This window comes from Malurus melanocephalus, unplaced genomic scaffold (genome assembly GCF_030028575.1).
Source record: "Malurus melanocephalus ecotype Western Australia unplaced genomic scaffold, MMel_1.1 scaffold_292, whole genome shotgun sequence".
Classification (NCBI taxonomy): Eukaryota; Metazoa; Chordata; class Aves; order Passeriformes; family Maluridae; genus Malurus; species Malurus melanocephalus.
Window position 1 is genome coordinate 109,169 of NW_026623524.1, and position 15,867 is coordinate 125,035.

General features: G+C 40.3%; 1 protein-coding gene across 1 annotated transcript in view; it reads right to left on the reverse strand.

The window, feature by feature from the left end:
* Positions 1 to 4,910: 4,910 nt before the first annotated feature.
* Positions 4,911 to 15,867, reverse strand: part of FREM2 (FRAS1 related extracellular matrix 2) — a 132,296-nt gene continuing 121,339 nt past the window's right edge. Inside the window, exons 21-24 of the mRNA XM_057376833.1 lie at positions 14,944 to 15,070; positions 14,561 to 14,748; positions 13,504 to 13,650; positions 4,911 to 11,857 (exon numbers count right to left, since the gene is read on the reverse strand). Coding sequence (XP_057232816.1) covers positions 11,345 to 11,857; positions 13,504 to 13,650; positions 14,561 to 14,748; positions 14,944 to 15,070 — 975 coding nt within the window. The 3' untranslated portion in view covers positions 4,911 to 11,344. The remainder of the gene's footprint in view (positions 11,858 to 13,503; positions 13,651 to 14,560; positions 14,749 to 14,943; positions 15,071 to 15,867) is intronic.

Sequence of the window (15,867 nt, forward strand, 5' to 3'; positions counted from 1 at the left end):
AAGAAGCAGAAAAGCAAAACTGTGGGGCTGGAGCTGTGTTTTGATCTGCTCACCACTGTTTTATGCTGTAGTGTGCAAGTCAGGATACCCAGAGTGTCCTGGCAGAAGCTTTTTTTCTGCATCAGTGAACTGAGAGGAGGAAGATTTTCCCACAGCAGCTCTGAAGGGAAATGTATCCATGTGGGTGTATAGGTGTRTAGGTATACAGGTAAAGGAAATAAAGTTAAGAATTTAAAAAAGCACAAAGGGATCTTAACCCAGTGCAGTCATTAAAGAGAAACTGTATGAAGTGTCACTGTCCTCATTCCCCTTTACTTTCCAGCAACAGTAGTCAGAATTGGCCTAACTTCTGGTTTCTTTACAAAACCCTTTAGTGAACATGTTTATTGTCACAGCTGGCATGCAAATCTTGCAGCTAAAGAAAAGTCTGTGAGCAAAGAGATTTGGATAGTTCAGAGGGGTTTAAGAGATGAGTGCACATGGAGGTTTAAACACATGTGCTTGTGTCTGCCTGTATATGTGCACGGACACACACATATTTTGCATAGGTTTTCAGAAGACATAAACTTTCTTTGGGCTGTGCAATAGCTGGGAAGAACAGAAGGTGGCATGTTTGCAACGCTTTTGCACAGCAAGAAAGTGCAGTAAAGGAAATCTAAGAAGGAGMTACAGTAAATGGAAAAAGGATACAGAAGGAGAAAGCAGACAGCTATGCCCACACCACATCCAATTTGATAAATCTCTGCTGTTAATGATTGTTATTGATGCTGAAGGCTATTTCTTCCCCCATTTTTGCAGTGTAATTCACTGATGCCATAAGGGCTGATTTTACCACACTTTGGAAAATACCTGCTTAGTGTAGTACTGTAATATTTTTATAAAAATTGTAAAATGCATGTGTGTGGTGGTTTTTCTTTTGTTTGGTTTTTTTTTTTTTTTGTTTTTTTTTTTTTTTTTTTTTTTTTTTTTTTTTTTTGGGTGTTCTTTGTTTGTTTTTTTGTTTGGCTTAGTTTGGTAATGATAAAAGTCACACGGTATGACCAGTGAATCAAGAACCATGTAAGGAAGATAAAAGTAGCCCTGACAGTTTCCCTTTAAAGTGCAGATTTATGGGAGATAGTGCCCAAAGGCAAAAAGGAGAATTAATTTACATTTGCAAAAAAATTATGAAGCAAAAGCTTAAAAGGAAAAAAATTAGAGATTACAGAACTGCTTGTTCTCCAAGATTAAGACCTTTCTGAATATTTAATCAGGCCTTATGAAACTCTTACCACAAGCAGGTGTCTTTTAGTGCACTGGCCTCTTGGCCAGTCTGTATTCTCTAAAGAACACATTTAACACTCTTTTCTGACCCACCAACCTATGATAAGCATCAGGTTCCCCACACCCTGCGTGACAGAAGCAAAAAAAGCTCTTTACAGCCCATGTTGGTCACTCACCAGGCAGGAAGCTCCTCTTCTCGAGCTCTCCTTTCCCTTCCTCCYAGGACTAATTGCCACAGCTCGTTTAATGAGAAGCAGACTGCTGCAGGGGGTGGTGAGAGCTGGTCTGAGCAGGACCAAAGCAACCTCTCCTGCCGCAGCCGGGGGTGCCAGGAGCCACCAAGGAGCTGAGGTTCACTTCCCATGGGAGTAAAGCGGCACTTTTGTTGCCCCTTTGAGAAATCTTGGACAGCGTCTGACAGCAGACAGCCCTTCTTTGTTTAGCAGCCAAACACCCTCATTCCCTGGGCAGTTGATTGGCTTTTAACTTCATACATCCAGCAGATGAAAAGGACTCCCTTGGAATGTCTGGGGACCCCAGAGAGAGGTCTCAGGTGGCCCAAAGGCTGGCAGCATCCCCTGCCACGGGCCCCTGGGAGCACGGGCTCGGTGAGGGAGCCTGCTGCCTTCCCCMTCTTTGGGAGCACTCCCAGGTCCCTCTGGTAATGACGGGCCAAACCCAGCTCACAGCAGCGGCAGAGGGGGAGCCAAGAGCAGAGCCCAGCAGCTCAGCAGCTCAGGAGAGGGCACAAGGAGAAACTGCTGCCTTGGCTTATACCTTTCCAACCCCAGCCTGCTGGTTTTTTGGGACAGGGAAATCCTGGTGCTGCAGCATCTTGACATACAGYAAATAGAAGAAGCATCGACTTTTGGAACACTTCTGTCATTTAACTTACCTTTTTCTCAGTCCATTTACTTGCTGGTCTCCAAATACGAGGTATTTGAAAGGAATGGCTGTGCTTCTCCTTGGCATCCTGCAGCTGACCAAAAGTAGAAGCTCAAAGCTGGAGGTCCTGATTGCAGCTGCTGGTCCCAGCTACAACTGCTGGTCCCCATCTGGGAGACAGTCCTGAASGCCACCTGTTTGCTTATTTTAGACTTCAGCAGAGTGTACCAAATCTGTCATCCTGACCCCAAAGCTCTGGGAGGTGCATTCTCAGGTTTTGACTGTGAGTGTGGCTGCTGTGATTCCTTCCAGGCAAATACAACCTGAATTCTGCTTCCCAYCTTGTAATGCTTCATCCTTGTGATCTTATCTGAAGAATTATATATAAATACATTTTTTATATTACATAATACAAAAATATAGGCATGCACATAAAATATATACAATTTACATRTATCAATATCTCTTACATACTATATAAAATGCGCAGATACAACCCTATGTATGTTTAACATGTATGTTTAAAATACATGATAAAATCTATATAAAATCTTATATATTATTAGAATCTTACATATTAATAAAAACATATTTTGTGGCTGTGTACATTTGTGTGCACATGTACAGATGTTACAGTCACGCTTTGAAAAATTTTGCTAGAGCATAAAACTCGCCAGCACTTCATGAGGAGGCTGGGGAAATGCATATTACCACAGCTGATGGTCCCAGATGGAGACCCAACTGCAAGAATTTCTTTGGATTGTTGGCCTCACATTTACCATTCAGAGCCATCTTACGGATGTCAAATGCAGTTCCTGAGGAAACTGAAGTTTYCTGGGGGAGAAATATTTCCCTGGCACCTTCATTTTGTGAGTCAAATCAGAAAGGAAAATCCAGGCAGCAGTGTTGTAAGTCAAACAGCTTGGACAGAAGCTCTCATGGGTGGTCATATTCTGAGAGAAGTGTTGTAGGGTGGGAAATCGCCACAGCTGAGGAAAGAGTAGTAAATGAGTGTCCCAGCTGCTGCAGGAGGTGTGCACACAAACCTATTCAATCTAATGTCTGATAATCTAATTCTTCCAAGAAATGGAACATCTTGGAAGGCTAACTACACAAATAATTTAGAAGAAAACTCTCAGCAAGAGAACACAGGTGTTGAATCGCTCAGAAGTAGTCTGGCTACATAAAAGCACAAGTGRGTTCTGCCTCTGAGACTAATCTTTTCTTTTGAGGTGCCAGCCTGGTTAAAAACAATCTAGCAACAATAGTTTCAGACATGCATCCCCTGGGTACTTCTTGAAGCTGGGTTAAGTCTCAGTGCACAGCCTGTGGTGTTGAGAATTACTGCTGACAAACCAAGATTTTCCCATAATCAAGCACAGCAGAATTGCTGCTTTAACCAGCAGCAAGAATTGCACTTCTCTGTCACACTTGTGTTCAGCAAATCTTAGGACTCCAACATGACACTACCCATGAAAGGGCTTTTTTTTTTGATTTTGCTACTAAAGTTCACCTGAGTGAGGATCTGTGAGGAGTTTAGGTGAAGTTAACGTGATCTGTGGAGACTTTTGCCACTGGTGTCCTGGAAGATGAGACATTTACGAGCACATTGCTTGTGCAGCATGGCAGTTTTGTGTTTGACATTGCAACCTGTCCTGCCAGGTGCAAAGGACCCCTGAGAGTCCCTGTGCTGCACTGCACTGCACACTCTGAAGCATTAGAGTTGCCTGGGATATTAAGGGCATCATGTGGCACCACGGCTAAATCCTGGGCGGATGAAAGTTGGTTAGTGCGTGATGCACAGGCAGCTGCTGATGTCCACAAAGCCATTACAAGTCTCTCCAACTGATGCTCTTTGAGGATGGTTCCAAATCATTCCTTTCCTCCTACTGGGTGTTTCAAAATCCTGACAGCAGGAGGTCAGGGATCCTGTCTCCAAGAAGACTGAGGAAGGCACACCATTGATGAGGCGGTCCGTGGCACAGCTGCAATGAGATATGGGCACAGGAGGACACTTATGAAGCCAACCTCCTGACACAGCAACATCATTTTGTCCTCAAAAACAGTTTTGTTATTCTGGATAATTAGCCAGACTCTACTCCTCTCTTGGATTCACAGACTTGACAATACAGGGGACCCATCCCTGTGGGGCATAGTGCAGCTTGTTGTACTAAATTCTGGTGTCTTGCCAAGACATGGAAAAGGAACCCAGYCACATTCCCATGAGCTATCACTTTTAAAGAATTTGGTATTTTTGTTTCTTTCTTGCCATGATCATTTTTGTGCCACCAGAAACATAAGAAAATAATCCATCAGTGAAGGAGACACTTGAGATCCCAAGAAATATTATTTTAACCTTTTGGTACAAACAGCAGAGAATAAATGGAGCATGCTTATAAGGTAAATAAAATCATCAACAGTATCTTTTACCCTGGCCCCCAAGTTCCTCACTCCAGATGCTTTACCTCATTCAGCCCAGATCATATGCCTCCACAGGATATGCACCAGGAAAAGGCTGTTTGATCTTTGCTACCATTTCCAGCAGTCCTCAGCAGGAGGTTTAGGCAGATRTGGGTGCAGGTAAACCAACTGTTAGAGGCCTAGTGTGCTGAAAAATGAACTCTTTAATTCCTCTTTTACTCCAAGAAAAACAAAATCAGCAAGGTACATTATGGTATTTGTGCTCTGAATTAACAGTTCCAGGTCTGGGGCTGGTGGCATTTTGTGCAACATTTAGGGCCTAGGAAGGGTTGGCTCTGAAGGGTTGGTTCATCTGCCTCTGGCAGTGCCCGTGAGTGGAGTTGCAGGGAACAGAAAAGAAAGAGAAGATTAACAGTTTGCTCCTTCTCCTGCATCCTACTCTTTTCCTAGTCTGGGCTTTCTAAACCAGCTGTTGATAGAAAACAGCTGATTCCAAATGACTTTTCTTCCATGAATTTCCCTTTTTATTTTTATTTATTTATTTATTTATTTTTGYTTGGCATGCACATCATCCCTCAGTAATTAGTCTTGCAAGTTTAATTTTAGGTTGGATGGTTAGGTATTGACTACTTTGTTTCATTCTTGTATCCAGCAAATTTTATCGTGCAGAATCTCTCTAAAATATTACAGGAAACATTGTAATATCATTCCTTACTCACTGTCTCTATAACATTCAGGATTTAATGTATCCCTATCATACTCACACTGCGGTAATTCTCTCCATGGGTGAAKAGTGGAAGAGAGTTTTATCTATTTAATCTCTCCTCATGGTGAAGACATTCCTTACCTTTTGTCATCCAGTTTGTCATTTGCTGTGTCAAATAGTTCCACTGTATGCTTTTTTTTTTTTTTTTTTTTTTTTTTTTTTTGCAAGTGGGAAAAAAGTAAAAAGCAATGTATTATCAGAGGGTAGTACAACATGCACTTACCCAGACTGTCTCTTGCTTTCCATGCTGAGTTAGAATATTTGCTACAATAATGGTCAAAAAGACTCYTGAGATGACAATTGTTACACATGATCTCCCGGTCCCACTGGTTTAACCTGAGCACTTTAACATGTACAACTACAGATTTATGCTTTATGTCGAAACCTACACTCAGGAAAACTTGTATCATGAAACTACAGGTAACAGGTGATAGGAGGAATCCAGCACATGCTTGAGCATGGGCCAGGAAATGAAACAAAATGCATAATTTATGAATCTTCCAGCTGTTTTCTTAATTTTTAGCAGAAGTCAGTGGTTACCAAAGCAACAATAGCACATGGTAAATTCTGAATTACCTCTTGAGGTAAATGATAAAAGCCCATAACTCAAACAGCCAACCTCTTGAGAATAATTTACTGTACAGCTTTCAGAGCTAAARCACTCATTGGGACAAGCTGAATTCCTTCAGGGTAGTAAGAGCTGAGTCATTCTTTCAAAAGACAATGAAGATGCATTAAAAAACCTGACTCACACAGCTGCTGAAATTGGAGTGTGTTTGGGCTTTGAAATGAAAGTTGAGACATACTTGAACACCTTAGGAGTATCAAAATTCCACTAAGTGCCAAAATGAGTGTGGACATGAATGTGTGTGAACATGATTGCTGGATGATTTTGGAGTGGGAAATGAATGCCYTTCCATTTATTGACAATGCCATACTTCTGTGACCAGATTAATTTGCATCATATGTAGCTATTTATATTGGAGCAGGACAGAAATTCAGTCTTATCTGACCTGGCAGAAATCACAACACAGCTCACAGATATGACACGGTGTCTCAGCTCAGACTAAGTAACTGCTGACCATGATCCAGCTGAGCAAGTTTTGGCAGCAGAAGGGCACAGACTAATAAGCCTGCTAGCTTGTCCTCCCTTATTGSAGTTGGTAAGCACACTGTGCCACTCGTGTAACGAGCCATGAAACACAGCCCTTCTGACAACGAGGGAGGTAGGTGATGGTTTAAATCCACACAGAAATCAGAGCTCAGTGCTGGCCAATTTACAAAGGGTGGGGTGAGGAGGGAAAAGTTCAGAGCAGTTTTTTCTTTCAGCATCACAGTTCCTTGTAAGCACCTCCATCTATCAGTGATACACTTGCCAMTAGGAAGGAAAAAACAAAAAGCTGATGACCCAGCACAAGAAGCAGCTGATTGCAACACCAGCCCTGCAGGACCAAGGGAACTGCTCCCTGCAGAGTCAATTGCCCTGTCAGTGGGAAAAGTGAAATAAAGCCTGCCATCAGCACACAGGAACACAGCAATCCAGCCTACAAAGGACTTGTAGGTATCTAGAGATTTCTGATGTCCTAGAAATGAAAGAGAAATAACTCTCTGAGCCATGAGTGGAACCACAAAGATTAAAAAAGCAACCTCTGTGCCAAATCCATCATGACTAGAAAACAATCAATTCAGGAACACAGCAGTGAAATTTATTGCGAACACAGGAACTTTATGTCCTTTCATTGATATCACAAATTAATTTTTTCTTAACACTGCATTACTGACCTCTCTCCACAGTGTGACAATCATACACAAACTTTAGATCAGTAACCAAACAGAAATAGTTATATTTTTTCCGATACAAATGCCATATATCACAGCCATAGACATAAGCAAAAACTTGTTCCAAATAAATATGACAGCTTCATAACAAATTTAAACACAGTAATTATTGTATAAATGGTTTAACAAATGGTATTTTTGCTAGCAGAATAAGCATCTCCAGGAAAAAGAGGATTGAATACATAATCTGGAAATAGATTAAATATATATATAAAATATACTCAGCTTATTGCTTGGTTAGATAAATATTAAAATATTTGTGCACATCACTGGGAACGAGGCACTTATTCAGGTTAGTATAAACAAGGCCACTTGTTAAGTAGAAGGAAAAATGTTAATAGGCCTCCAAAAYATCTTGCTGAAATCTGAAACCTTGAAGCCATAATAATAAAAAAGACATGCTGTTACAGATGTATTTATAGTTCAGTGAATTGTAAAAAATCCAWTTTCTTAAGAATGGGACAAATCCAGCATGCCTTACTGAAAACATTAGGATTTTTTTCCCAGGAAGAGGACATCGGTATCTGACTCATGAATCTTAATCATGTTTGTCTAACTTTTCAGTGTTTGCTTTGTCCTTTTCTTTGTTATCACCGGTTTGCACTATTATTTTATATATTGTTACAAAACCATTAGTCTGATTATCCCCATCAGTCTAAATATTTGACAAAGTTGTAATCAGACACTATTCAAAACAGTATCAAGTGATTTACTGGGCTAAATATTTGGCTTGTAGAACACATGGGTTTTGATGAGATTTTATAAAAACAAATATAATTAAGAAAGATTTTGCCTGCAAGCACTTTTAATGATATTTTGGTCTGGTAAAATTCAAAAGCAGAAAAATAGCTCTGTTGATAAACATGTAATTTATGTATTGATAAACATGTATTTTATATATATTTTTTTAAAAAAGATCTTCTCTGCTTATACAAAACAGGCATTTTATAAATATTAAAAAGTTCTATTATTTACATGTGTCCCATTCTACTGTAGAATCAATGACTGCTATTATCCAAACATGCAAGTTCTAGGAGAGAAATTCTGCTTTTCTCATAGTGATGTCACACATAGTCACAAAGGCAAATTTGATCTTAGTGTACATTTGCAACTTAGTGGTGAGCTTACTAATATAAAAAGTATCTGTGKGTTACGTCTTTGATCAATCTTGCACACATAATAAATGGATCACAAAACCAGGAACTTAATTAAAAGAACAAATTGATGTCAGGTGACTGGGGGAAAGGTCTAAAGCACTAGGCACGGCTTATGGATAATTGTTTCAGCCTAGAATTCRGATTAATTAAAATAAAAGATGACTGCAAGTGTTTAGTAATGGAGTTTGACCCTTCGGGTGCTGCAAACATCCTTCAATTAAGCTGTCTAATCACCATCTTCAGAAAACSTAGAAAAGATGGGACAGATTCTGACCTGATTCACTTTGTGAAAAACTGACAAAATCCTATTAAATGAGTGACGTCATAACAAAACAGACCCAGGGCAAGAGGTATTAGCATGAATCTCTCTGTGGGTGTATTTACACTATACCATGAATCACAGCACAGATATTCCCAGGCTAGTGGAACTCCATGTTCCTGAATCTTTATGGCTCAGGGGAAAATCGTGCAGAATTAGTAGGTCATATCTACCTGTGTTGACTGACCCCAACAACCAGGCCAGGAATTTTTCTGGAAGGATTTCTATTTTTGTTTTTTAGTTCAGAGATAGCATTGTGTGCTTACAGGCTGCTTTAAAATTGAATCCTGCCCAGCTAACTCAGATCTCAGCAACATGGTCCCCAGAACACCAAATGTCAAATGTATTGGGGACTGTCTGTACACACCCCCACAAGATGAKGGTGGTGGGAGGGAAGAGGCATTTTAGCCTCTCAATCATCCTAATTCAGATTTTATACAGTTTGCATAGTTCAACTCTATTGGGAACTCCATTGACTCCAGTGCTGTTTGACAATCTCATGGACAGTGGGGTCAAGTGCACCTTCAGAGAGTTTGCAGATGACACTGAACTGTGTGGTACAATTGAGATCCTGGAGAGAAGGAAAGCCATCCAGAAGGACCTGGGCAGAACTGAAAAGGGAGCAGAKCTCATGAAGTTCAACAAGGTCAAGGGCAAGGTCCTGCACTTGAGTTGGAACAATCCCAAGCACAAATACAGGCTGGGCAGAGAATGGATTGAGAGCAGCCCTGCTGAGAAGGAATTGGAGGTGATGGTGGGTGAGAGGCTGGACAAGACCCAGCAATGTGCACCTGCAGACCAGAAAGCCAAACATATCCTGGGCTGCATCCAAAGCAGTGGGGCCAGCAGAGTGAGGGAGATGGTCCTGACCCTCTGCTCTGGTGAGACCTCACCTGCTGTAGTGCTGCATCCAGCCCTGGGGCCTCCAGTACAGGAAGGACATGGACCTGATGGAACGAGTCCAAAGCAGTGCCACAAAAATGGTCAGAGGGCTGCAGCACCTCCCCAGTGAAGACAGGCTGAGAGAGTTGGGGCCATTTAGTCTGGCCAAGAGAAAGCTCTGTGGAGACCATATAGAACCTTCCAGAACCTGAATGGGGCCTACAAGAGAGCTGTGGAGGGACTTTTTACAAGGGGATGTAGCAACAGGACAAAGACCAATGACTTCACTCTGAAAGAGGGTAGGAAGACAYTTACTATGAGGGTGGTGAGACACTGGCACAGGTTGCCCAAGAAAGTTCTGGATGCCTCCTCCCAGGAAGTGTTCAAGGCCAAATTGGATGGGGCTTTGAGTAACTTGGTGTGGTGGAARGTGTCCTGCCCATGGCTGTGGGGTTCGACCTAGATGATCCTGAAGGTCCCTTCTAACATAGGCCATTCTACAATTAGGTGACTTAAAGGATTTACTTACATAAAATGCTAGTGTGACAAAATAAACAATTTTCTGAAGGTTACATAGCTTCCATAGCCAAGGATTTAACAGGGACAGAATAGGACCTGTCTGGATAAAAACTGCCACAAGGCACTGCTGCTCCCAACTTGTCATGTTACCTAAATCAAGAATGCTAAGAGAAAATTAGAATTTCTCTTGCAGAAGTAGCCACTCATTAAAAAACACCCAACAATGACCCAGCATGTTTGTCCAAATGTGCTATAATYATACAGCAATAAATACTTCTTAATTCAATCAAATGTTAATTTTTTCTTCACTTTTTGCTATTCAGTATGGCAACTAACTATGCTGGATTCAATATCATGATTCCTAGGCTCAGTTCAGCAGAACCTTGTCCTCTGCACTTTGAATCTAACTATCATTTTCTCTAGGTACTGAAATACTAATGTTTGCATTTCTCAGTAGTGGACGTGAACTAAGAAATAAAATTTACCTTACAACACATCCATGATCTGTTATAAACTTGAGAAGATGTAAGAGTCCATTTTCAGTGAAAACCAAAATTTTTTTCTGGATTTGTTGCATTCTTTGGCGTTGTATAAACATAAATAAGAGAAAAAAAAATCTCAGATTAAATAGATGAATAGGAATTTKCAGGAAAGAGTATGTACTGGATCTGGTGACATGCAACTGTTTATAATGCTATGCTGTATAATTTAGCTGTCTTTTGAAAAAGTTCAGTTACATATACGTAAAAAAAAAATCACTGGTACAGATTAAGTGAAGTCAAAAACTTACAGGACAGAGGATCCATGCCTAAGGCATTCCATCACCTTTCAAACTATTTGTAGAGATTGAGTTCTTTGTGAGAAAGAGTACAAAATTTAACAGAAGAGTGTAAGGATTCYAGCTCTCAAGTATTGTGTGCTTCTGAAGAAACAGATCTCCTCTCTTATTGCAGACAGGATATATAGCACCTTTGTATAGCTTCTTTAATTATTTTGAAATGTCAGAAAACACAAARCCAAAACAATAATCTCTCCCTTACAATACAGTCCCTTGAACAGCTGCCTGAGATTAGTGCATGGTGTAGGGACATCAGCACTTCCTTTGGTGCAAAGTGGGAGGTTCGGTTCAGCTTCTTCTGTTGTTGACAAAGGCAGTAAAAGCTCAGGATTTCAAGTACACCTAGAAACACACTAACTCCTTGTAAGTCACCATTATCTGCTGCTAAAAATGTGCAGTTTGAGGGTTTTTTGAGGCACTCTGTAGACTCTGGCTTGAATCCTGTGGTCTTGGAATCAAACCTCTGAGCTGTCGTTGCTGTAATTATGCGGTAGCATCATTGGTTCATTGCTGCCCGACTTGTTTGTGGCTTCCTTCTTGTCAGAGTGTTGTTTCCATTTTAGCAGCAAAATGATAATTGCAATTAAGCAGATGGCAAGGAAGACAGCGGCAGCTCCGCCAACGATTGTGACCACACTGATTCCTGCACTGGAGTTATTCAGTTCCCTGGGGAGAACACCACTGACTGCAACCTCCTTTGGGGGCGCCTGTTTCTTGCTGGTGCGATCCAGCGCTATGTGCTGTATGTTCGTTCCTCGGCTGTTTTCTACTCCAATGTCCCTTGCAAGCTCTGGTTCCTGCTCCACCCCCCTCCTCTGCCGTCTCCAGGCAGAAGTTCCCGGGCTCCYTGCGCTGAGGAGTGAGTGGTACTGGTGCTCCACACTCCTTTTGCCAATTCCGCGGTTCGCGTTCTCCTTGGAATGCACTGTGTAGATCGTGTGGACGTACCACTCTCTACCCAACGATACCTGGAAAGAAACGATTTTTGTATTTAAATATGCACATTACACAACCTGGACAGCACTAAATGCAGAGGAAATCAGTCTCCGCTCTGAACTGAATGCCTGGACAAGCACTTTCAAACAAATGCACAGGTAACTCCCGACTATGTGCCAATGCGCACCAGAAGAGTCATGTTTTCTGCCAAAATTTTAAGAGGGGTTAGTCTCCATCCCTCTCTATGGTCAGACTCTGTGGCTACCAGGTGCAGATGAAGGAGGCCATGGCCTTGGCATGGTTTTAGTACTATTTGGTACTATTAGTAACAAATGCCATACACAGTATCTCTAGCTGTGGATGGGCTGCAAAAAAAAAGCCTTCCAGGCCCACCTATCAAGTGATTAGGCCATGGCTCTAATTCCATCTAAACATAAGAAAAYAATTTTTTTTCTGCAAGGATGGTTGAACATTGGAAGAGAGAGCCTGTGGAGTCTCCTTGATCAGAGATGGACAACTGGACATGGTCCAGTTTGACCCTGCTTTAATCAAGCTCTTAGAACAACCATTTCCACAGATGCCTGAAAACTTCATCCCCTCTGTGGTTGTGTGGGTCCATGCAGTTTGTGTGAGATGACAGCACCTCCCTTGAATTTCTCTTGTCTTTACCAGATTTGGCCTACACAAAGTTCAGTAGAATTGTCTGAATACTGTCTTAAAGCTACTGCCCGATAATTCCAATGGCTGCAGCCCAGTTTTGTTATTTTGAGAAATAACACATTTTATATTTTACTCTTGTTTTTCCAAGTATTTTTCAGGATATACTTTTGTTTCTTCATATTCTCATTTTTTTGACAGAACAAGGACCAAAAATTATGGCAYTGGAATATATGGAAGTGGATTCTTCATATAAAAAAGAAGATTTCATTTTCCTGGGGGCAGGTTTTTAAACTCTTTCGATACTTTTAAGTAGGCTGTTTCGTTAAATACTCTATTGCTTACAATGGGATCTTTAATATTGAAGTGGCCAAAAGTGGGATCAAAGCCTCCTCCATATTTTTTCTACTAATTTATGCACTCAAGTTGTGCATTCAGTTTTGCAAATACTAGAGACAAATAATAAAGAGACAATTCCTGGGTGGGTTATATAGTTAAAAGGGATGAATGCACACTGAAGCATTAAAAATAATTAAGAAGTAGTTGCACCCTTTAATTGTCAATTTTTAGGCTTTCCAGGCAAGTTTGCAAGGAAAGAATTGTACAGAAAATGCTATCAACTTGAGTATCAACTTGATTTTGATAAAGTTGACTATAAATGCTTATGATTTTTAATTTTTTGTCTTTGAGAAGTGAGATGGGAAGCAATAAAGCAATGCCATGTAACAAGAATCTTATCAACTTCTTAAAAGAAATGTAGAAGAACAATTTACATAATTTCAGGTTAGCCTATGGAATTATACTAGAGAAAAGCAAGAGTATCCCTACAGAAACACTTTAATAAGTATTCCAGATATAAATATCTACAAGTTTCTAAGCATTTATAATTGTGTTTGACTGTCACTGGAATCAGAATAAATCTTTCTATTGTCTTCAATTTGACTTACAGTTAACAAGAATWCTTGAGCAAGCGTTTCTTTCTTCGTTCAGTACTTTTGCTAACAAACTACAGAACTCATACCTGAAATAGAGGAGTTGAGTCTACTTTAAATCCATCAGAGCCTGGCTGTTTAACTAATGGAATTGCTTCAGGATCATCCATAGCAAGTTTTGCATTAAAAAGCACATTTCCAAAGCTTGTGGCTTGCGTCTCTGGCTGAGCTTTGTCCTACATGGAGTGAAAAAATGTTTGTAAAAAACAGAATTATTTTCTCTAGGAAAAATAGATTTAATATTTACTAGAAAGGTATCAATTGTGTAATTTATATCAATTGTGTAATTTACACATGCTATTTTATGCAATATAGTGAAATATCAAGAGAAAAGACATGAGAAGCAGTTGTGGTCTCATCTGACTTGTACTAACTTCTATTTAATATCTCACCATTCTGGAATAAAAGGGAGAGACACTAGAGAACAACCATAGCTATACTTCTTAATAAAGAAGATACACAAATGTGGTCTGAAATGAAAGTAAGAAGCCAATTTCCCAATCTAAAGAAGCTACATTTCATTTCATTAACAGTCACATAAATTTGTTTAGCTAATTATATAAACATCTTAAACTTAACTCCAAAACCTGGACATCAGGTCTGTAGTTACCTGGGGTTGCTCTGTAGTTGTATTCAGAAAGGAAATCATCTCAGATCATCTAAGCCAACTTTAGAGGTATCTCTCTTTCCCTATGAACTRCAGAGGCAACCAGAGTGACTGACTTTTCACCATAATCTAAATTTTGGATGACTAAACATGAAACAAATTCTAGTCCTTCTCTTTCATGTCTCCTAAGACTCTCTCTATGTTTCRTGGATATAGACAGCACAGAGAAAAAGCTGATCTTGAGATTCTAGTTTAGGTCAAACTCTTAATGAAGGCAGTTCCCAGAAAGATAAAGACTAGAACCAGGAGGGAAAAAGGCAAGACACTGTCTCCATGAGTTCATGCTAGCCTGGAGTTTGAGTCAAAAAATTTGRTGCTGTTGAGAACATTTTAAAGGAGAGTTGGGTTTTGGACAGAAGACAAGTTAGAAAAAAAAATCAAAATATATATATGCATCCTCCCAGAATTAGAACACTTACCACAATCTTAAACCTGTACAGAAGAGATGGAGAATCAGCAAGGCACCCGTATTCAGTATTGGATGGATTATATTTGGGTACATATCCATCAGCTCCTGTGCACAGGAAAACCTTCTCGATGCTACAGTAGAAGGAATCACCCAAGTTCTGCACTGGATCCACCATCACCCGACCGTATATGACATCACCTGCAAACAGTGCACACAGTTCACATCCTGTTAGACTGCAATATTCAGCACAGCTCTGAAGCTAAGCAAACAAAGCCTTGYCAAGAAGCTTAGCCCAACAAGCACAAACCCTTACTCCTATCTTGTTTTGCCTGCAACAGAATCCTGATAGTGTGGAACACAATTTAAATGTGTATGATCTGTGCAGAATTATACCTTCTGAGAAAGCAACATCACTCTCTTGCCCAAAGCCCATCGAGCCATCAGATAGCCACAGTGTCTTCTTAGAGAGGAGGAACATCTGGGTGTTCAAGCTGAACTCAGCAGCCACTGGGTCACTGACCTAAAACCACAAAAGCATAAGGCTCTTCAACAAGTATTTTTTAATGAAAGACACAGAGCATGATGTTAAACCCTTAAAGCATAGCATGATCTTCTCCCAGTGTTCATTTCTTACCAGCTTTGCACATCTATATGCAATAATACAGTTTAACAAAAAGATCTCCTGGTACCAGACATATATTGCTATGTATTTTATATGCACACGAACTTTGGATTACCTGCATCTGTGATATTTGATACTATTCTAGGTTAGTTTCTTCCTACCACTAAGGAGTTGTCCAGGGAAACTTATTTGTGGGGGTAACATGAGAAAAATATTTCCCTCAAAAACTTGTCCCTGACTCATCACAGCCTGTTTTCTCCATTCCATTTTCATTCTTGCACACAAGTCCCACTTCTGCTTCTGATCCTGTCAATATTTGAAAGCACACGATGCCTGATGATTTGTTTGCAAGTATCAGTCCTTCTAATGTGCTGCAGGATATATCAGATCATGCATGTGAAAATGCACCAAACCATTTGAACATCTTTTTATGCTAGTATTTATCACTTTTTGCTAATATTTATCTTCATATGTTTGACACAGTTATCTATGGTTCTTGATTACATGGAAACTATAAAATAAATCAATTCCATCAGCAGCAGTTTCTCATGGGACCATAAAACATGAGACAGAAGGCAAACTATAAAGGAATATGGCATAATAAAAGGGAAATAATACAGTGAAAAGAAGAACTGGGGGAGCCTAAAGTTCAAAAGGATGCAAGAACCTGTGGAAACAATGCAGACAACACACAC